At 38.8% G+C, this 22,770-nt stretch overlaps 2 protein-coding genes across 2 annotated transcripts; both read right to left on the bottom strand.

Annotated features, from left to right (window-relative positions):
* Positions 1-13,129: 13,129 nt before the first annotated feature.
* LOC109807147 (uncharacterized) lies at positions 13,130-13,948 on the bottom strand. The gene has a single exon (XM_020369673.1). It carries the CDS (start codon positions 13,946-13,948, stop codon positions 13,130-13,132), a length of 819 nt encoding a protein of 272 aa, XP_020225262.1.
* Positions 13,949-14,011: 63 nt separating this feature from the next.
* Positions 14,012-15,748, bottom strand: LOC145953366 (uncharacterized). The gene is made up of 5 exons (XM_083067305.1): positions 15,529-15,748; positions 15,289-15,438; positions 14,823-15,075; positions 14,389-14,642; positions 14,012-14,268 (listed from the first exon to the last, which is right to left on the bottom strand). The coding sequence occupies exons 1-5, from the start codon at positions 15,746-15,748 to the stop codon at positions 14,012-14,014; spliced, it is 1,134 nt and encodes a 377-aa protein (XP_082923431.1).
* Positions 15,749-22,770: the final 7,022 nt, after the last annotated feature.

Here is a 22,770-nt window from a genome sequence, read left to right as displayed (position 1 = left end):
CTTCGTCTAATGCACTTTTGAATGTCAGACGGTTACACAGATTTTGGTTGACATAATTTCATTGCTTTTGAAGGATTCATTGTCTACTGAGAAAAATGTTTTATAATGATAATTATTGAAGTTCTAACATTTTCCTTTTCAAGAGAGTTTCACTTGAAGACAAGTAGAGGATAAATCTTTTCAGTCTAATATGTTTGTTAAACAAAATATTCGTCTTCGACTGAAAAATGGTTTTAATGAAGAATAGACAGTAGACGAAGATTAATGGTAATTTGACAATTGAAAATAATCTGTGTCTGAAATATAGATAGAGTAGTGCAATTGCTTTTATATTGGTTTACTCAACTGAGCTACGTCCAGTCTCCTTCAACTTGAAGGGTTCCACTAGATATGAAATAAAGTACACAAGTATTGTTGACCACTTCTGGCCCGTTGATTTCACTCATCAACGCTAGTATATTCTTCTTAGCCTCTTGACCGGTGTCGTGCTTGATCAAATTTTATGAAATTTGTAGTACTAGGAAGCGACTCCTAGGTTGTCTCTCAAGGAGCAACAACCACTCCGAGGTTCTTATGATGCAAACAAGAATACACACACTATGGGGGGGAATTCAGATTCAAATAAATAAACACGTGAACAGTAATCAATGAAACAATGTATTCTCCAACTCAGTTATAACAGACAAATCATTGGTTCGAAATATCATCTTCTATCGTTTTAAACCTTGGTTCAGTTCTAGTAATCACTAAACGTCATTACCATTATTTGAACGCACACAAATAAAGCATTAACATACATTCATTCCTCTATTTCATGGGGTTAAGAAAACCATGAGCAGAGCATTTGGTCCAGTTGAACGAATACCATTAAGCATTGAGAAAACAAGGTTTAGAACACGAAAATGAAATGAAACAAACAGACCTCAATGAGCATTAAACTGAGTTAGAAAATATTACAGTTTAGCCTTCCATGGAGGAAGACAACAAGAAGAAAACGAAATGAGAAATGGAAGAAGAGGAAGAAAACGAAATGCAAAAGGGAATATGATGGAGGACCATCCTTGAAGACACATGTGGGCCCCATCACTAGGTCCATGGCTAGGAGAGTTGAAGAGGAGGAGGGAGTTCACACACCAAGGGACACTCTCCTCATGATCATAGAGTATTAGTGCTCTCCTAAGCCTCATTAATTTAGGATTTATTATATTTTCCATTTTTACCCTTGTATTTTGGGGTATTTTAGTCATAGGATTTATTTCTTTGTATTTCCCATTTTACCCTTGTATTATGGGGTGCTTTAGGAGATTAGGTTTCTAATTTGGGCTAGGGTATCACATTAGGAGGTGACGCCTATTTTTGGTGAGTTTTGGATCTATTTTTGGTGATAGAAAGGCTTAGGCCCAAGTGGAGGGTAAAGGTTGCATGATCATATCATGCACCTTAATGTAGCCAATCTAGACCCATAGATTCCAAACTTGGTCACCAAGTAGCATCTAGGGTTCATTTGGCATGTCATTTGGAGTGCATTTGCCTTATGAATTTCGACCATGCATGTCCCAAATGCAACCCTAGATGCCTCCCCTCCTATAAATACCCAACACCCCACCACTTGTAAATACTTTGGATTATATGATATTGAGTGAGCCTTTTGTGCCTCAAAATCCCATCCTTAGTCACTAGTTAGTTTCGGCTAACCTCCTCCTATCTCCACCCTTGGAGAATAGGAAACCTAGAGTGGCCTCCACCTACACATGGAGTGAGCCAACTTGAGCAACCATACACCACCACCCTAAACACCTTCACGCCTACCTTCCCTTTTTCCACCCTAAATCTTCCTTTGTGTCTTCCCTTTGGTGAACTAGATCAAGGGCAAGGTCTTCCCCTTCATACTCTACATCATCCATGGAAGGAGGAAGCCATCAAGTGGTATCAAGAGCCAAGGTTCATCAAGGGTAAAATCTAGTCCTTCTTGTCTTCTTGTGTGTCTTTTCTATTCGGTCATTTTTTTTTCTCCTCCTTGTTTTCTTTGTGTGGCCGAATAGTTTTTGGGTTCACACCTTGTTCCTTGTGAGCCTTCCTTGCCATTTTAGGTTTCCATTATTAGGTGTTGCCATGCTTTTCATTTTCTTGAGTCTCACATGAACATGAAGAACATGCTATGAACATGCTTTTAATTTTTGAATCCACCTAAAGTTTTGTCATTTGTTGTTTCCTATATTTTGTCTACATAAATTCCATGTATGTGCCAAACACTTTGCATGAAACACATGAAAAAAATATGCCATATTGCATTACATAGTGGGCGTGACATATAGCTTTCTTTTTAGGAGTCATTCATGCATGCTACCTAGTCCTAGCATGTTCTATGTGATTTTGTGATTTCCATGTGTAAACATTTTCTTGCACATGCATAACCGCCCACTCTCCCTTGCATTCTCACCTGATTTGGTCAATTTTCTATGCCTAAAGAAACCCTAAAAGAATCTAAGTGGTGTGCTGAAAATTTTGTGCAAAACAACTTGTACTAGTTAGTACAAAACAATTTCCACTCAAAGATACCCTAAACACCTCTAAAATCACGCCACTTGTCCTTCTCTCTCTCTTCTAAAATTTGACCTAAATTTACCACCCACAAGTGCAAAACCTAAGCAACAAATGGGCTGAATATTAAAAAAAAAAAAAATTGGACCCAAGGAACATCAAAAAGAAATTGACGTGAACAATAGTATCAAAAAAAAAATATTGGACCAAAAAGGACTTGTTGCTAGACTTGTGGACTTGGACCATTACCTAAGCATTTGGAGTTGGACTTGTGACATTTTTGGACCATTGTTGAGACCTTAATATTGGCTGGACCGAGTTACTAAAAGACTTAATCAAGTGAGCATAAACACTAATCCACTCTAGTGCCTTTCTAGGATTAATCTTTTGTGTGCTTCCTTTTTTTGATTGAGTCTTAATTTTTAGTTTGTCTTTCTTTGGCCTCTTTTGTTTTGTCTCCATCAATTCTCCTTGAGTTTAGCCTTCCTAATTGTGCTTTTTCAGTTTTATTTCTTGGACTCTTGCTCTTTGGGTTGGTTTCACTTTACTTGTAGGTGAAGAACTTCTCTAGCAAACTATCACACCCTTTGGTGGATTTGAGTGGAGGGGTGAACCGAATCCAAACCTAGCCTTTGGAGGGATTTACACCACACCAAAAGGAGTGATCAAACACTTGGAGAGGACTAACAAGTTTGCTCTTTGTGAAGGAACCCAAGTGGAGGAGTTTGAAGACCTAATTTTTGTTTTTTTTTCTTCATAATTTTACTTGTTTTTCTTTGCTTTCGGCCTCTTGTGTTTTTGGGCCTTGGTTTCTTTCCTTTGGTTTGTAATTTGGCCATTCCTAAACCTCTTCAAATTGGTTTTAGTTCGTGTAGTTGAAGGTGATTTGAAAACCTTCACCTAGGACCTCGACTAGAATATGTTTTAAGTGCTTTTCTTTTGCATGCTTTATAGCTTTTGGTAGTATAATTGTTTAGGCTTTTATCTTTGTCTCCAAATCCGTTTAGAAGGCCTTTGCCTACTAGGGGTAACGTGCACACACACACTTTACTATTATGCCAAATTTTTTTGTAAGAAAAGTAGAAAAGGCTTAGTGATTTTTACTTGATAGGGCTTGGTTATTAAGTGATTCTTTGTAGTCCACCTCCCCTTGAAAGTTCACTTTGTACACTTAGGCCTTTTCCTACCTATCTTGCACCTTGAAAACCTTTTTTTTTGTGAAAACCTTTTTATCACTCACTCTTTGTGAAAACCATTTCAAACCCTTTTTGAAAACAACTTTGTGAAAACCTTTTTGGATCAAAGATGAGTGATCATTCTAGTGTCCATGGTCATAATTCTCGTAGTACTAGGTCTAGTGTTAGGGATGAACTTAGGGAATTGAAAGATTACCTAAGAAAAAAAGAAGAGGAAAATATAAAAGGAGAGGAAGAATTGAGAAAAAAAGAAAAAGAGTTTGAAAGAAATAATGAAGAAATAAAAAGATTGCTTGAAAGACTAGTTGTGGGAGGAGAGGCTAGTGGTTCAAAACCAAGAGTCACTTCTCCTCAACCCTCAAGAGGAAAGGGGCATATGTATGCAAGTGTTCATGAGGAGGAAGGACATCACACCCAACCTCTAAGTGATACCTTCATTAGTAGCCATCACAATGATGGTTACTATCAAAGACCCCCAAGGCATCATAGACATAGGGAGTCTTCCAATAGGGAACCCCACATCCCTCTTCCCCCATTCCATGGCAAAGACAATGTGGAAACTTATTTGGATTGGGAAATGAAAGTAGAACAACTATTTTCTTGCCATGGAGTGAGTGAAGAGAGAAAGGTTTCTTTGGCAACCCTTAGCTTCCAAGGGCATGCCATGTATTGGTGGACCTCCTTAGAAAAAGAGAGAAGAATAAACCATGAGCCTCCAATTCAATATTGGAATGAGCTCTGTAGTGCCTTGAGAAGGAGGCATATTCCTCCATACTATGACCGTGAGCTTATGGATAAGCTATAAAGATTGAAACAAGGGTCATCTAGTGTGGAAGAATATAGGCAATCTATGGAGTTACTCATGATGAGAGCTGGGATAAGGGAAGAAGAGAGGACCACCATCTCAAGATTCCAAAGTGGTCTTAACCTTGAAATAAGGGACAAAGTTGAGCTCTTACCATATAGAGATTTGAATGAGCTTGTTCAACTTTGTTCTAGAGTGGAGCACCAACTTAAAAGAAAAACTTTTAGAAAAGACTCCACTCCATCTTATTTCAAGAGTTTTAAGAAGGAGGGCCCCTCTTCCAATCCTTTTCCTAAAGAAAAAGAAAAAGAAACCTCTCAAAAGACATCTTTCAAAGACACTAAGTGCTTTAAGTGCCTTGGTCGAGGGCACATTGCCTCTCAATGCCCAACAAAGAAAATCATGATTTTAAAGGGTCAAGACCACTATAATAGCCTTGATGAAACTTCTTCTTCTTCTTCAAGTGATGAAGAAGAAAATTAGAGTCCGAGGAAGAAATTTATCCTTGTGAAGGAGACTTGTTAATGGTTAGAAGGCTTCTTGGAAACCAATCTAGTAATCTAGACCAATCCCAAAGAGAGAATTTGTTTCATACAAGGTGCAAAGTTTTAGAAAACACTTGTTCTCTCATTGTGGATAGTGGATCTAGTTGCAATTTTTGTAGCACTAGATTAGTGGATAAGCTAGCCTTAACTACTATACCTCACCCAAAACCTTACAAATTACAATGGATCAATGAAGAGGGAGGTATTGTAGTTAATCAACAAGTAAATATACCTATCTCCATTGGCAAATACCAAGATGAAGTTTTATGTGATATAGTGCCATTGGATGTTAGTCATATTTTACTTGGAAGGCCTTGGCAATTTGACCAAAAAACTATTCATGATGGCCTAATCAACAAAATAAGTTTTCATCACTTAGGTAAAAGGATTGTGTTGTGTCCTCTATCACCCTCCCAAGTGTATGAGGACCAAATCAAAATGAAGGACAAAAGAGAGGGAGAAGAAAAAAAAAGTAGAAAACCAAAGAAAGAAAAAAAAAGACCTTTCCCTTAAAAATAAAGAAGGGGAAGAGGAGGTACCAAGTTTAGAGGCAAGTGTCCCCTCTAAAGAAGTTGTTCATAAAAGTGTTTTATCCCTTAAAAATGATATCAAAAACACACTTTTGATTGAACAACCTTTGTACCTTCTCTATTTCAAAGAGACACTTGCTGCCACTAGTCATGAGCTTGAGTCTCTACCTCATGAGGTTCAAAAACTTTTAAAGGAGTTTGATGATCTATTTCCTCAAGAAGTTCCAAGTGGACTTCCACCTTTAAGAGGAATAGAACATCAAATAGACCTCATACCGGGTTCTAGTCTTCCTAATAGGCCCGCCTATAGGACTAACCCACAAGAAACCAAAGAGATAGAAGCTCAAGTTGATGACTTGTTGAAGAAGGGTTGGGTTCAAAAGAGCCTTAGCCCTTGTGCCGTCCCCGTTCTCTTGGTGCCTAAGAAAGATGGCAAATGGAGGATGTGCATTGATTGTAGAGCCATCAATAACATAACAATAAAATATAGGCACCCAATCCCTAGGCTAGATGATATGTTAGACGAATTACATGGGGCCATCATCTTTTCCAAAATTGACCTTAAAAGTGGTTATCACCAAATTCGAATCAAAGAAGGTGATGAATGGAAAACCGCTTTTAAGACCAAGTTTGGTTTATATGAGTGGTTAGTGATGCCTTTTGGTCTCACTAATGCCCCTAGTACTTTCATGCGCCTAATGAATCATATTCTTAGGGATTGCATAAAAAAAATTTGTGGTTGTCTACTTTGATGACATCCTTGTGTATAGTAAGACCTTAGATGAACATCTTGGACATCTAAGGCAAGTCCTAATAATTCTTAGAGTCAACCACCTCTATGCCAACCTTGAAAAATGTACTTTTTGTCAAGAACAAGTTAAATTTTTAGGCTTCATTGTTGGCAAAGAGGGAGTCCAAGTTGACTCCGAGAAAATAAAGGCTATCCAAGAATGGCCCACCCCAAAAAGTGTTGGAGAAATTAGAAGTTTTCATGGCTTAGCTAGCTTCTATAGAAGGTTTGTAAAAGACTTCTCCACACTTGCATCCCCTCTTAACGAGCTTGTTAAGAAGGATGTGCCCTTCCTTTGGGGTGAAGCCCAAGAAAAAGCATTTAAAAACCTAAAAGAGAAACTCACCAATGCACCCATTCTAGCTCTACCAAATTTTGATCAAACCTTTGAGCTAGAATGTGATGCATCCGGTTTGGGCATAGGTGCTGTGTTACTTCAAGGAGGTCACCCCATTGCTTACTTTAGTGAAAAACTTCATGGGGCCACCTTGAATTATCCCACCTATGACAAGGAACTCTATGCCCTCCTAAGAGCTCTCCAAGTTTGGGAGCACTACTTGGTGACTAAAGAATTTGTTATTCACACCGACCATGAGTCACTCAAGTATCTTAGAGGGCAAGGTAAGTTGAATAAAAGGCATGCAAAGTGGGTGGAATATCTTGAACAATTCCCCTACATCATCAAATATAAGAAGGGAAAGAGCAATGTGGTAGTCGATGCTCTTTCAAGGAGGCACACCTTGCTCTCCACCTTAGGAACACAAATACTTGGCTTTGATGATGTAAAGGAATTGTATGAGCTTGATTTAGACTTCCAAGCCACTTATGCCAAATGTCTCCAAAAGCCTTTTGATGGATTCTATCTTCTTGAGGGGTATCTTTTTAGAATGGGCAAACTTTGCATACCCCAAGGATCCATTAGAAAACTTTTGGTCAAAGAGAGTCATGAAGGCGGTCTCATGGGTCATTTTGGGGTTGATAAAACCCTAAGCTTCTTGAAAGCTACATTTTATTGGCCCCACATGAGAATAGATGTCCAAAGGCATTGCTCCAAATGCATTACTTGTTTGAAAGCTAAATCAAGAGTAATGCCTCATGGACTCTATACCCCCCTTCCTATAGCTAGCTCCCCTTGGGTAGATATTAGCATGGACTTTGTGCTTGGGCTTCCAAGGACTCAAAGGGGATTTGACTCCATCTTTGTGGTAGTGGACCGTTTTAGCAAAATGGCTCATTTTATACCATGCCACAAAGTGGGTGATGCTAGCTATATAGCTAAACTTTTCTTTAGGGAAGTGGTCCGTTTGCATGGTCTACCCAAAACAATTGTGTCCGATAGGGATGCTAAGTTCCTTAGTCATTTTTGGAAAGTTTTATGGGAAAAACTAGGAACTAAGCTCCTCTATTCTACTACTTGTCATCCTCAAACCGATGGCCAAACCGAAGTAGTAAATAGATCCCTATCCACTTTGTTAAGGGTACTCCTCAAAGGAAATAAGAAAACTTGGGATGATTGTCTCCCCCATTTAGAATTTGCATACAATAGAGTAGTCCATAAGACTACTAATCTTTCCCCCTTTGAAGTTGTCTATGGCTTTAACCCAATCACTCCTCTTGATCTTTTACCCCTCCCTAATACCCCTTCCTTGTTTCACAAAGAAGGAGTATCTAGGGCGGATTTCATCAAAAAATACCATGAAAAGATCAAGAGTCAAATTGAACAACAAACTCAAAAATATGCCAAATACAACAACAAAGGAAGAAAGAAACTTACTTTTGAAGTTGGGGATTGGGTTTGGCTTCATTTGAGGAAGTATAGATTTCCTACTCAAAGGATGTCAAAACTAAACCCTAGGGGAGATGGACCATTCCAAGTCCTTCACAAAATAAACGACAATGCATATAAATTAGACCTTCCTTCTGATTATGGCACTAGCTCATCTTTTAATGTTTGTGATCTCACACCATTTTTAGGAGCTGAGGATTTGGATGAAGAATCTAATTTGAGGACAGATGCTTCTCAAGAAGGAGGGGATGATGGAGGACCATCCTTGAAGACACATGTGGGCCCATCACTAGGTCCATGGCTAGGAGAGTTGAAGAGGAGGAGGGAGTTCACACACCAAGGGACACTCTCCTCATGATCATAGAGTATTAGTGCTCTCCTAAGCCTCATTAATTTAGGATTTATTATATTTTCCATTTTTACCCTTGTATTTTGGGGTATTTTAGTCATAGGATTTATTTCTTTGTATTTCCCATTTTACCCTTGTATTATGGGGTGCTTTAGGAGATTAGGTTTCTAATTTGGGCTAGGGTATCACATTAGGAGGTGACGCCTATTTTTGGTGAGTTTTGGATCTATTTTTGGTGATAGAAAGGGTTAGGCCCAAGTGGAGGGTAAAGGTTGCATGATCATATCATGCACCTTGATGTAGCCAATCTAGACCCATAGATTCCAAACTTGGTCACCAAGTAGCATCTAGGGTTCATTTGGCATGTCATTTGGAGTGCATTTGCCTTATGAATTTCGGCCATGCATGTCCCAAATGCAACCCTAGATGCCTCCCCTCCTATAAATACCCAACACCCCACCACTTGTAAATACTTTGGATTATATGATATTGAGTGAGCCTTTTGTGCCTCAAAATCCCATCCTTAGTCACTAGTTAGTTTCGGCTAACCTCCTCCTATCTCCACCCTTGGAGAATAGGAAACCTAGAGTGGCCTCCACCTACACTTGGAGTGAGCCAACTTGAGCAACCATACACCACCACCCTAAACACCTTCACGCCTACCTTCCCTTTTTCCACCCTAAATCTTCCTTTGTGTCTTCCCTTTGGTGAACTAGATCAAGGGCAAGGTCTTCCCCTTCATACTCTACATCATCCATGGAAGGAGGAAGCCATCAGAATATATGGATAAGTAGCTAAAGAACCAAATAAAATAGAGGAGCAATGGGGAATAAGTCAAAATAAGCATGAAGCCAAACCCCAAACTTCCATTCTAATTTCAAATTCCAATCCTCTCAAAATGCCCAATCCAACTTCAACTTCTTATTATTTGTTGATGTTGTATTTTCTTTTCGTTTTTTTTTCGTTTTTTTAATATATATATATATATATATATATATATATTATATTTTATTTTTTTGAAATAAACAGCAAAGTCCAAAGACTAGACCATATGCACCCATGTTATAATGAACCATGATGAATAGCCACTCATAATTCATAAACTTACCAAGAACCAACACAAAAGGCACACCCCACACTTATTTAAGCACCCATTCCCAAAACAATTCCAAAGCTCCAAAATTTCCTAAGGTAGGGACAATCATCATGGTTTTTCAGGCTAAGGACTTGTAATGAGCTATAAAACAATGCAAAAGGATACATAGGCTCAAAGGGGCTATCAAATGGGATGAATTCAAGGTAGGCTCATTTGGTTAGTGGCTAATATAAATCAATTGCCTAAATCACTTCAATACATGCATGTGGATCAACTTGTGTCAAAAAGAGTCAAGCCAAGTTCTAGATTGCAAGCATCATGAGTGAAATAACACAAGAGAGAGAACAATTATCTATCCAAATCAAGGCTCACAATCTCACCAAGGGTAGGTGTCACAATCAATCCAACCTCTTACTCATCAAAACTAACTTGACATAACAAGAGAGTTCAGAAATATTCAATCCACAAAGTAGCAAGAAAGTGTCCAACAACTCATACAAATCCAACAATTCAATGAAAAAGAAAACCATTTATTTGAAAAGGAAATCCTACTCCTAAACCACTCCCCCACACTTAAATCAAACATTGTCCTCAATGAAAGCACAATCATCACAATCAACCAAATATGACATGTAAGACAAAAGAGTAAAAGAGGGAAGAAGAAACTCCCTAATCACGGTGGGTCAATAGTGGGCTCCTCTAGTGTGCACTCCTCCATAGTGACGTCCACAAGTGAGGGACTCTCATGAAAATGCTTGAGGCGGTGACCATTCACCTTGAAGCTCTCATTGGAGGATTCACTCCTGATTTCTACAACACCATAAGGAAAAACATTAATGACCAAAATGGGACCAATCCACTTAGAACGGAGTTTACCAGCCATGAGCTTAAGTCTAGAGTTAAATAGTAGCACTTTCTGCCCAACAAGAAACTCCTTCCTAGCTATCAAGCTGTCATGGAATCTCTTGGTCTTTTCTTTGTAGGACTTAGAGTTCTCATAGGCCTCTAAGCGGATTTCATCAAGCTCATTCAGTTGGAGTTTCCTTTCCTCTCCAGCTTTATTAAGAGCTAAGTTACAAGTCTTCACAGCTTAATATGCATGGTGCTCTATCTCAACTGGTAGGTGACATGCCTTGCCAAAAATAACCCGATAGGGAGACATACCTATAGGTGCCTTGTATGTTTTCCTCTACGCCCAAAGCGCATCCTCAAGTCTACGGCTCCAATCCTTCCTGTTAGGTTGCACCATCTTCTCCAAGATCCTCTTAATCTCTCTATTTGAAACCTTAGCTTGCCCATTAGTCTAGGGGTGATAAGGAGTAGAAACTCTGTGGACAACCCCATACTTTTGGAGCATAGCTTGCATAGATCTATTGCAAAAATAGGTTCCCTGGTCACTAACAATAGCTCTGGGTATGCCAAACCTGCAAAAAAATGAGATCTAACAAAATCTACAACAATCTGAGCATCATTAGTCCTGGTGGCCTTAGCCTCCACCCACTTGGAAACATAATCAACAGCAAGTAATATATAAGAGAAACCAAAAGAAACAGGGAAAGGGCCCATGAAATCAATACCCCAGACATTAAAAACCTCACAGAACAACATAGGTTGCTGAGGCATTTGCTGTCTCCAAGTAATGGCACCTCCTACTCTTTGGCACTGCTCACATGTGCTACAAATCCTCCACGCATCTTTGAAGATGGTGGGCCAGTAAAATCCAGAGTCAAGCACCTTCCTTGTTGTTCTTTAGGAGCCAAGATGGCCACCCACTACTGAAGCATGGCAAAAATTGAGGACTGATTGAATCTCATGATCTGGAATGCACCTCCTAATCACCTGATCACTACACAATTTCCACAAAAATGGATCATCCCAAACATAATATTTAGCATCACTTTTAAGTTTATCAATCTGAGATCTCGATGCTAATGGTGGAAAAATAGAAGCAACCAAGTAATTAACAATATTAGCAAACCAAGGGGTAGAGTGAGAGACAAAGATATTCAAGAGCTGCTCATCAGGAAAATCATCTCGGATAGGAAAGGTGTCAACAGCTTACTCTATTCTGCTTAGATTATCTGCCTCCAAATTTTGTGCTCCACTCTTATCATGAATCTCCAAATCAAACTCCTAGAGTAGAAGCATCCATTTAATCAACCGTGGCTTGGGGTCAGTCTTCTTTAACAGGTACTTTAAAGCTGCATGGTCAGTATAAACAATAACTCTAGAACCAAGGAAATATGATCTAAACTTATCAAGAGCAAACACAATGGTTAAGAGTTCTTTTTTAGTGGTGGTATAATTAACTTGTGCAGCATCTAAAGTCCTAGAAGCATAATAAATGACTCTGGTAATTTACCAAGTTTTTGTGCGAGGACATCCCCCAATGCATAATTAGACGCGTCACACATCAACTCAAAGGGGATCGTCCAGTCAAGGGCCTGGATGATGGGGGTGATGGTCAAAGCAGTCTTGAGGCAATCAAAAGCCTCCTTGCACCTATCATCAATGTGGAACGCCACATCTTTCTATAACAAGTTGGACAGTGGGAGGGCCTTCTCACTGAAGTCATGGATGAATCTCCTGTAAAAACCTGCATGGCCAAGAAAAGAACGAACCTCTCGAACACAAGAGGGGTAAGGCAGATGTGAAATAACTTCTATCTTGGCAGGATCTACTTGTATGCCCTGACTAGAGATCACATGACCTAAGACTATCCCTTGTTGCACCATAAAATGACATTTTTCATAATTCAAAACAAGATCAGTCTCAATGCATCTATGCAAAACTCTATCCAGACTATCCAAACATGCATCAAATGAGGATCCATAAACAGTGAAATCATCCATAAACACCTCCATACAATTCTCTAGAAAATCACTAAAAATGATCATCGAACACCGCTGGAATGTACCAAGGGCATTGCATAGGCCAAAGGGCATCCTCCTATATGCAAAGGTGCCAAAGGGGCAGGTGAATCTGGTCTTTTCTTGATCCTCAGGAGCAATGTGAACCTCGAAATAGCCAGAAAATCCATCGAGGAAACAGTAGTGGGATTTACCGACCAGACGCTAAAGCATTTGGTCCATGAAGGGTAGAGGGAAGTGATCCTTGCGTGTTGCTTGATTCAATCTTCTATAATCAATGCAGACCCTCCAACTGTTCTGCACTCTTGTTGGAATCAACTCGTCTCTATCATTGTTTACCATAGTATTTCCAGTCTTCTTGGGAACTACTTGGACGGGGCTCACCCAATGACTGTCAGAAATGGGGTATATGATCCCGGCTTGTAGAAGCTTGGTGACTTCCTTTTTGACCACATCTAGAATCACCGGGTTGAGCCTCATCTGTGGTTGCCTCACTGGTTTGGCTCCATCCTCTAAAAGAATCCTGTGCATGTATGTGGATGGGCTAATACCAGGAATGTCAGCCAACGTCCATCCTATGGCTCTCTTATGCTTTTTCAGCACATGCAGCAACTTCTCCTCTTAATAAGCATTTAGGGATGTGGACACAATGACAGGGAGCTTGTTATTATCCTCCAAATATGCATATTTGAGGTTTTCAGGTAAAGGTTTCAACTCCAAGATAGGTGGCTGCACAATGGAAGGAACAAGAGTAATGGATAGTGAAGCTGCATGTTGCATCTCAACAACTGAGTCAGATTCATTTATATTCATACCAACATCAATATCAACATCAATATGGGAACTACACAACTTAGAATCAACACATGCAAGGGGTGAGGAATCAACATTTTGAAAGAATTGAAGCACATATTCATTAATTAATTCATCAAATAAATCAACATGAAAAACTGAATGCTCTTCAGATGTATGCCTCATTGCATCATGAATGTTGAACCTGACCACACTATCATCAAATTCCATTGAGAGTGTACCCGTATGGACATCTATCTTGGTCCGAGCTGTGTTTAAAAATGGCATGCCCAAAATAATGGGTACTACACCATGGGAGTACCCTTCTTCCATATGAAGTACATAAAAATATGCAGGAAAAATTAGTTTATCAACCCGGACCAAGACATCCTCAATAACACCAGCAGGGTGAGCAGTACTTCTATTTGCCAATTGAATTACCACACTTGTGGGTTTTAAGGGCCCAAGGGACAAAGAATTAAAAATAGACATAGGCATGACATTTATGGATGCTCGTAAGTCTAGCAATGCATTATCAAATTTTTTGTCACCTATGATACAAGGTATAGTGAATGTACCAGGATCCTTACATTTTTCAGGGATATGAGGAATAGGTTTACCTATGAGTGTAGACACATTTCTGCCCATACTAATTCTCTCATTACCTTTGAGTTTTCTCTTGTGCGTGCACAACTCCTTAAGGAACTTGGCCTACCTCAGAATCTGCTTGATTGCATCCAGGATAGGTATGTTCACTTCAACCTTTCTAAAGATGTCTATAATCTCTTTGTCTATCTCCTCCGTCTTCTTGCTTTGAACTGCTCGTGGGGGGAATGGGAGGGGGATTGAAGATTGTTTCTGGTTTGTTGAAAGTTTAGGTTGAATCTGTTTGTCTTCCGCATGCATAACACCCTTGTCTTTTTCAATTTCAGTGCCAGGTTGATCTACAATTTGTTGCGCAGGCACATCTATTATTTTGCCTCACCTTAAGGTGATGACACTGACATTTTTTGGATTGATGACAGTTTGTTCAGGGAGCTTGTCTGAGTTTTGTGCTTGCAACTGATTCACTACAATGGCCAACTAACCAATCTGGTTGGTCAAATTTTGGATGGATGCATCATTCTTCTGCTGATATTGGAGGTTCAATTCGGCCATTTGTTTCACCATATCCTCCAATGAGGGTGAAGGTGAAGGTGCAGGTGCAGGAGGAGCTTTTTGTTGAGGGGGCTGGTATGAAGAGCTTGAAGGATGGTTCTGGAAGGGAGCTTGAGTTTCTTGGTTTTGCTGTTGAGAGTTTCCCCACCTCAAGTTGGGATGATTCCTCCAACCAAGATTGTATCTGTTGGATGACAAATCATAATTTTGTTATTGCTGGTGTGGAGGTCTATTATTGTAAATGTTGGCAGCATATGCTTGTGGGGCATCAGGGCATGCAGAAGAGTCTTGCAAGGAGGGACAAGCATCTGTTGGATGATTAATTGAAGTGAAGATGCCACATACTTTTGTTGGTGCAACAGACTTTTGATTTGCAGCAAGTTGTGAAACCAAGGTGGTGAGAGCATCAATCTTACTCTCCAGCTTCTTATGTTCTGTTGAATCTGAGGCTCCCACATCATGGACACCTCTTACAATGATAGCATCACTCCTCTTATTGAATTGCTGCGAGTTGGATGCCATTTTCTCAATCAGTCCTCTAGTAGAAGCAAGTGTCATATCTCCTAAGGCTCCTCCACTGGCTGCATCAATCATGCTCCTGTCCATTATGTTCAACCCTTCATAGAAATACTGCAACAATAATTGCTCAGAAATTTAATGGTGAGGGTAGCTAGCACACAGCCTCTTGAATCTCTCCCAGTACTCGTATAAGCTCTCCCCCATGAGTTGCCTAATTCCAGATATATCTTTTCGGATTGCAGTGGTCTTGGATGCAGGGAAGAATTTTTCAAGGAACACTCTCTTTAAGTCATCTCAGCTTGTTATTGAACCAAGAGCCAGATAGTACAACCAGTCCTTGGCAAGATCCTCCAATGAAAAAGGGAATGTCTTTAGGTAGATGTGATCTTCAGGGACATTATGTGGTCTCATGGTGGAACAAACTATATGGAACTCCTTGAGATGCTTGTGTGGATCCTCACCTGCACGACCATGAAACTTAGGCAACAAATGGATTAGTCCAGTTTTAAGCACAAAAGGCACATCTTCCTCAGGGTATTGAATGCATAAACTCTCATATGTGAAATTAGGTGCAGCCATCTCCCTAAGTGTTCTTTCTCGAGGTGCAGGTTGGTCACCCATATTTTCAGTTGAGTCAACTTCAGATGCTACACTTACACTATGGCTATTACTCTCAGAAAGTGGGACTATATGTTCTCTAACTAATCTAAGGAAGGTCCTATCTATTTTAGGACCAAATGGAAACAAAATGCCTAGATTATTCCTAGTCATGCACTACATGCAATCACATGCAACTACCACGTGAATAGTAGGGGTAAAATGGGAATTTTTAATGCAAACTTGGAACCATCACAAATAATGCACCAATATCATCCTAAAAACATTAGAAACTACCACAAAAATTTCAAAGAAAAATTCAAAGTCTAACTATATGAACCACCTATGAAAAGTTTGGAAAAAATAGGGAAATAAAACTTCAAAATTAGAAAAAAAAAATAGTAAACGACCTTTTTTTGAAAATCTAGCTGGTCCAAATGGCGTACTGTCTGGGTTTGATAGATCTCATTTTTCTACTCAAAATGCATATAAAGAATGTCTAATTCTGATAACCAAAGCAAAAGTTATGGTCGTTTGAAATTTTGCTGAAAACTAGTTTGAAAAATTTTTGTATCTTCAAATATGGACAACCTTGAGGGCCTCTGGTATTTTTCACACAAAATATGGGTTGAAAGAAGTTACCACACAAAATTTGAGCCAAAAATAACAAGTCCAGCTATCAAAACCAAAAATCCCAATTAATTGGAAAAATTGGGTACTTTTCATCACTATTCACACGCACATGAAATTGCAACATTTCAACAACTTGGACCCAATTTTCATATCCCAAACAGAGGAGTAGTAGACAGAGAAAATAGAGTATTCCCACACACAATAAATGAAAACAGAGCACACACGCACCAAAACAGAGCAAAAACGCACCAAAAATAGAGCCAAAATGCACCAAACATGCACCAGAAACGCACCAACATGCACCAAAATGCACCAAAAATAGAGTTACCCTACTAACTCACTACACTTCACAATTAACACACGAACAGAGACACACTAACATACATAACCACAAACACGAACATAACACAACACACACTATATTATGAACCTTTGGCTAGAGCATTGCTCCCCGACAACGACGCCAAATTTGATCGGTGTCGTACCCGATCAAATTTTATGAAATTTGTAGTACTAGGAAACGACTCCTAGGTCGTCTCTCAAGGAGCAACAAGCCAATCCAAGGTTCTTATGATGCAAACACAAATACACACACTATGGGGGGAATTCAGATTCAAATAAATAAACACGTGAACAGTAATCAATGAAACAATGTATTCTCCAACTCAGTTATAACACACAAATCATTGGTTCGAAATGTCATCTTCTATCGTTTTAAACCTTGGTTCAGTTCTAGTAATCACAAAACGTCGTTACCATTATTTGAACGTACACAAATAAAGCATTAGCATACATTCATTCCTCTATTTCATGGGATTAAGCAAACCATGAGCAAAGCATTTGGTCCAGTTGAATGAATACCATTAAGCATGGAGAAAACAAGGTTTAGAACACGAAAATGCAATGAAACAAATAGACCTCAATGAGCATTAAACTGAGTTAGAAAATATTACAGTTTAGCCTTCCATGGAGGAAGACAACAAGAACAAAACGAAATGAGAAATGGAAGAAGAGGAAGAAAATGAAATGCAAAAGGGAACAAACTACAGAAAAGTGAGTCTCCAAAAATGGCTTCCTTCAAAACTCGTCCAGGAGCCAAAAAGGGAGTGGTGACTGTGTCCCATTTGTCCCCCTAGGCTGACCTAAATAAATTGACCTAGGTTCCTTACGAATTTTTGAATTCGAGTCCAACTATTGGGCTGACCCAGTTGGCCCATTACACACCAAAAAATGAAATAGAAAACTAAAATAAAAACTATGTTGAAGTTGGTCCACGTGGCAGGTCCATGTGGCAGTGCTCCTAGTCCAATAAGTGCTTCCAAGTTCTCTGCAAAAAATGATTATGAAATTAATTAGGCTAATAAATCCAATTAAATGAAGTTTCAGATTAATAGCCCAATAAACCTCAAAACAATAAAAATATGGCAAGAGAAAACAATTAGGCACTAACAATATTTAATAGGAGATTACAAAGGTAAGAAAATGCACGAAAATTATGATTTATCACCTCTTTAGGCTAGTAGTGACTATTATGAACCACCCAGGTTAGAACCACTCCTGGTCCAAGTATTCTCGACCACTCCTGGCCCAAGTATTCTCGACCACTCCTGGCCTGCCAGCTTCACTCACCAGCGCTAGTATTCTTACACACTTCTGGTTCAAGTATTCTCGACCACTTCTGGCCCACCAGCTTCACTCACCAGCTCTAGTATTCTTAAACCACTTCTGGTTCTCCAAGTATTCTCGACCACTCCTGGCCCGTTGGCTTCACTCACCAACGCTAGTATTTTCTTATCAGCCACTTCTGGCTAGCAGTGAGCATTCTTTGACAAGCCCCTCCGGGCTTTACAAGTATTCTTTTCCTAGCCTCTTCAGGCTTTACGATGTTTGCTAGAGAGTTGTTGTTTGAGTGTATACATAACTCTCACAAAGAGGATTGGGAAATTTCCTACATTCAATAAGGTTTGCAACCTTAGTTTTATAGAGATTTTGAGTGTGTGGGTTACTCTCATGGAGAGGACACATAAGTTTACAACACTCACTAAGGTTTAGTCCATCACTGACATTTCGAACACCTTAGTCTATAGAGATAAAAATATAATATTACATTGTACATATGACTATGTATGCTCATCTCTGGTCTGTGTCTCGTGGGCTTAATATCACTCTTTTTCATCCAATCAAAAGCCAACCTCTTAAGTTTGAGATAGTGATATATATATATATATATATATATATATATATATATTTGTAGAATCTGCACGTTGTAATTGTTCTTTGAAGCAAATATAGTCATTCACGACCTGTTTGATCTTCTCATTTAATGCTCAGATTCGTGCATTAAATGTTGCTTCCCGTTCATAGACAATGCATGAAGTTTCCTTGCTCTGTTAGTAGTTGTGTCTGAATATAGCAGTCTTAGAAAACTTTTTGTCCTTTTCTGATCCTATAGCTTTGGAACTTTTGTCCTTGCCTGAAAAAGTGATGTACCTTTTCTAACATATGCATGATTTAGTGTTTGAGCATGCTCTTCTTCTTTCTTCTACTCTTCTAATAATTTGAATGACTTTGTGTGTTCTTCTATGAGTGTAGACGATATTCAAATTCTCCTTTGAGGCTTGATTTCTCAGATGATTGCGTGACATTCTTCGTCTTTGTTTGGTAGTCGATATTTAGTTTAATACTTTGACCTTTGTCTAATCATCAGCGTTTTGACTTTTCCTTTCGTCTTGGTCAACCTTGTATATGGTCAGACTTTCCATTTCTTCTGGAGTTTCTTCTTGGTCGTTTGACCATTTTTCGTCTAAGTATTTGTGTGCTGCCTTAGATTGTGTTTGGCATGGTCTTGTTCCTGATTTGGCTTGTTGAGTGATTATGTTGGCCTTCCGTTTTGTAGCATCTGATGTTTATGCCTCTTCGTCATTTTACCTGTTCTTATGTCTTTCTAAAACACTAACTCACTTGTTAGAGATAACAACATATATTATATTTGTCTCACTCAAAATCTTTTTGGGGATTTCTTCGTCTGACTTAACAACATCAACACAAGATAGTGATGCAAAGTGTTGAGGTGGCAACATGAGGTAGCGACACGAGGTAGAGACTCGAGCAGTGGTGATACAAGGCGGGATGCAAGACAGACAATGGAGGTGGCATAAGGATATGGTGAGCGGTGGGGACGAAAGGCGAAATGCGAGGTAGACGACGAGTGGCAACACAATGGGTAGGTGAAGACTCAAGATTGCAAGAAAAGAATAAGGTTAAATAGGATTTTAGTTATAATATCATAATAAAATTTAAATAAATAAATTATTAATATATATATATGTATATATATATATATAATTACAGGTTGGGGTGGGTTGGATACCACATTATCTATACCCACACCCATACCCATTAATTTTGCGGGTCTATACTCGCCCCGTATTCATTCCCATATAAGCGGGTATTTACTCGTCCCACATGTGGATAATTTTGCGAGTGGTCGTACGGTTCAGATCCATTTTGTCATCCTTGTGAAGATCCTCCCTTAGAAGCTTGAAGGGGAAGCCTCATCAATCTTGTTTCTCCTAGAGTTTCCATCAGAATTCCAGTAAATCAAACACCTTGAGAGGAATTAAATAGAGAATAAACACTGATGGAAATCTAATCCCCAAGGATCCCTTTGGAAGAGGTAAGACTAAGAAGGGTGAAGGTTGATTAATAGGAGAGCTTACAGTTGAAGACCATTGGGCCTTTAACTAGGTCCACGGTTAAGAGGCTAGAGAAGGCTTCTACAGAGGAGGTGATTCTTAGACCTATACTCTTCATGAGCATTGAGTATGATTCCTATTATTAGCCCCTTAGTCTCCATTGTATATATATTGTATGATACTTGTATATAGTAGTGACTTGTATAGGTGTATTTTGCCTTTGTATTTGTGAGACACTTTTCTTTCTTTTCTTATAAGATTTTAGGGTATGTTACTTGGAAATTTTTGCTCCATTTGACCTTGTATTAAGGGTCATTGATTTTCATATTTTTAGTAGTAGAAGTGGGGTGACAAATAATAAGGTGTGTAGGTGTAGCTAGTAATTGGGCCTTTGGTGGGCCTAGGCTAAATTTTACATATTAGGCTTGCTTTCCTCCATTTTTTCTAAGGAATTGATTTAGCTAGGTTTCACCATCACTTGGTGAACCTAACTAAACCAATTCTAAGATTTTTGAATTGGATTAAATGTAGGAAACAAGCTTGGCCGCCTAGCTCACCTTCCTTGGTCGAAATTACCTTGGCTTCTCCCACACACTTGGATAGCTTGTGCTACAAGCTTCTAGCTTAGCTTGCTCCCCAAGCTTCTAAGTTAGAAGCTTGTTCCACGAGCTTCCAAGTAACTAGACTGGTTAGCTTCAGTGTAAAAAGGCCAACCATGGTTCTTCTTGAACCATAGTTAGTCTAGCTTGCACCACAAGCTTCTCCTTCACTATATAAGTCTTTTCCTTCACTTTGTAAAAAATTTTGATGGATTATATGAGAGAATTCCAAAATTTTGTCTGAATTTTCTCTCATCCAAAAGTCTCAAACCTCTTTGATTTCAATCCAGTTCTCTTATCCTTTTCATACAAGAGTGTGGTGAGGATTGAAGTGGCTAATCTTCCTCCAAGGAGTGGCTCCACTTGAGAGTGTTCCTCACCATTGAAGGTGAATTCCGAAGCTTCATCCACCATTGGAGGCTTTGGAGAAGCTTAAGGACAACCAAGGAGCCAAAGGTCTAGGGAGAAGCTTGAAGGGGAATCAACTCCAATTCAGTTCCAAGTCAAGTTTCCATCAAACACTTTGAAAGGTCTAACAAGTTTGTTTACATGTGAAAAAGCCAAATGAGCTTGAAGGCTTGTTTTCCTCCATTTTTTCCAAGGAATTGATTTATCTAGGTCTGACCACCATGTGGTGAACCTAACTAAACCAATTCCAACATTTTTGGATTGGATTAAGCAAAGGAAACAAGCCATGGCCGCCTAGCCTCCTCCTTGGCTGAATTTTCTTTAGCTTCTGCAACACACTTGCTTCTAGTTAGCCTAGGAGACAAGATGACACGTGTCATCTCTTGATTGGCTCTTCTAGATCTAAGTGTCTCCTCCTTGTCTCCTCTAGAGACAAGGTGACACTTGGCAAGCTAGGATTGGTCAATCTAGATCTAATGTCTTTACCTTGTCTCTTCTAACTTACTCTACAAGCTACTTTAGTACTATATATGTTTTCTTTCGCTTGTAAATGACACTTTTGGATGATATATGTGAGATTGCCAAGTTTATGCTCTAAATTCTCTATCCCTAAAAGTCCTAAATCTTTTTAATCTTGATCCAATTCTCTTATCCTCTTCATAAAGAGTGTGGTGAGGAATGAAGTGGTTCATCTGCTTCCAAGGAGTGGCATCACTTGAAGAGTGTTTTTCACCTCCTAAGGTAAAATCAAAAGCTTCTACTTCCATTGGAGGCTTTGGTGAAGCTTGATAAGTGTCAAGAAGTCAAAGATTTAGGGAGAAACATGAAGGAGAAGCCAACACCAATCCGGATTCTCTAGAAGGTTTCCATCAGAAAATAAGGGAAAAAGAAAGAGAAAAGCTTAGGGCCCAAATGGGAGGTCCCAAAAGCTATATAAGCTATCAAATTGGTAATAGTAGCCATTGTAGCCATAGTCAAAACCTTAGTGCCTACTACCAAAAGCCTTATGGTCTACATAGGACCAAAATAGAACATAAAGCAAGGGAATCCAAGGTGGCCTGGATATCTCTCACTTTCATGGAAAGGATGATGTAGAAGCCTATTTAGATTGGGAGATGAAGGTGGAATAACTCTTCACTTTCCACAATGTGAGTGAAGAAAGGAAGGCTTCGTTGGCTACCCTTAGCTTCCAAAGGTATGTTATGTATTAGTGGACTTCTCTAAAGAGAGAAAGGATGATCCATAATGACCCTCCCATTAAATATTGGAATGACTTAAGAGAGGAATTAAGGAGACATCACATCCCTTCTTATTATGGTAGGAGCTTACAGATAGACTCTAATAACTCCAACAAAGAAACATGAGTGTTGAGGAATATAAACAAACAATGAAGTTATACATGATCATGAGGGTAGAGATAAGAAAAGAAAAAAGAACCATCATTGCTAGAAACTAAAGTAGACTTAATTATATGAATAAAATAGTATCCTCAATTGAAAAATTAAATTATATTTCTTAATTAAAGATTACAAGTGGTAAACTAATGACTTTAGTTATATGAATAAGAAATCATTGATTATGATGAATTAATGTAGTTAAATTTACTCATGAAAAACTAGGTTAAAGTTACAAGTTAGTTTTCTTTTATACAAAACTAAAAGTTAGTTAATGATTAGTTTTTTTTTCTTTTACGACCTACTGAAATTTGAATAGCTTTAGGTGTCAACTAATTCGGCTTCAGCCAGATAAAATCATTGAAGACGAATAAACTAAGTATTTTATTATTCATGAATAATCTAAGTTAATTATTGATTACTAATTTCAAGATAAACTTACTATGTAATTTCCTTTTACTTACTAC

Source organism: Cajanus cajan, chromosome 11 (assembly GCF_000230855.2).
Source record: "Cajanus cajan strain Asha chromosome 11, NIPB_CcT2T_4, whole genome shotgun sequence".
NCBI lineage: Eukaryota > Viridiplantae > Streptophyta > Magnoliopsida > Fabales > Fabaceae > Cajanus > Cajanus cajan.
The sequence above is the reverse complement of the archived record's forward strand: the minus strand, read 5'-3'. Positions and strand labels throughout refer to the sequence as shown.

Bases quoted from the DNA above. Each gene is read 5' to 3' on its own strand.
- LOC109807147 (XM_020369673.1), bottom strand. From the start codon at position 13,948: ATGGGCAGAAATGTGTCTACACTCATAGGTAAACCTATTCCTCATATC.
- LOC145953366 (XM_083067305.1), bottom strand. From the start codon at position 15,748: ATGACTAGGAATAATCTAGGCATTTTGTTTCCATTTGGTCCTAAAATA. The intron at 15,439-15,528 runs GTTTATGCATTC...ATGGTCGTGCAG, and splicing joins ACCTAATTTCACATATGAGA to GTGAGGATCCACACAAGCAT. The intron at 14,269-14,388 runs GTTAGTTGGCCA...GCAAAATAATAG, and splicing joins AAATTTGACCAACCAGATTG to ATGTGCCTGCGCAACAAATT.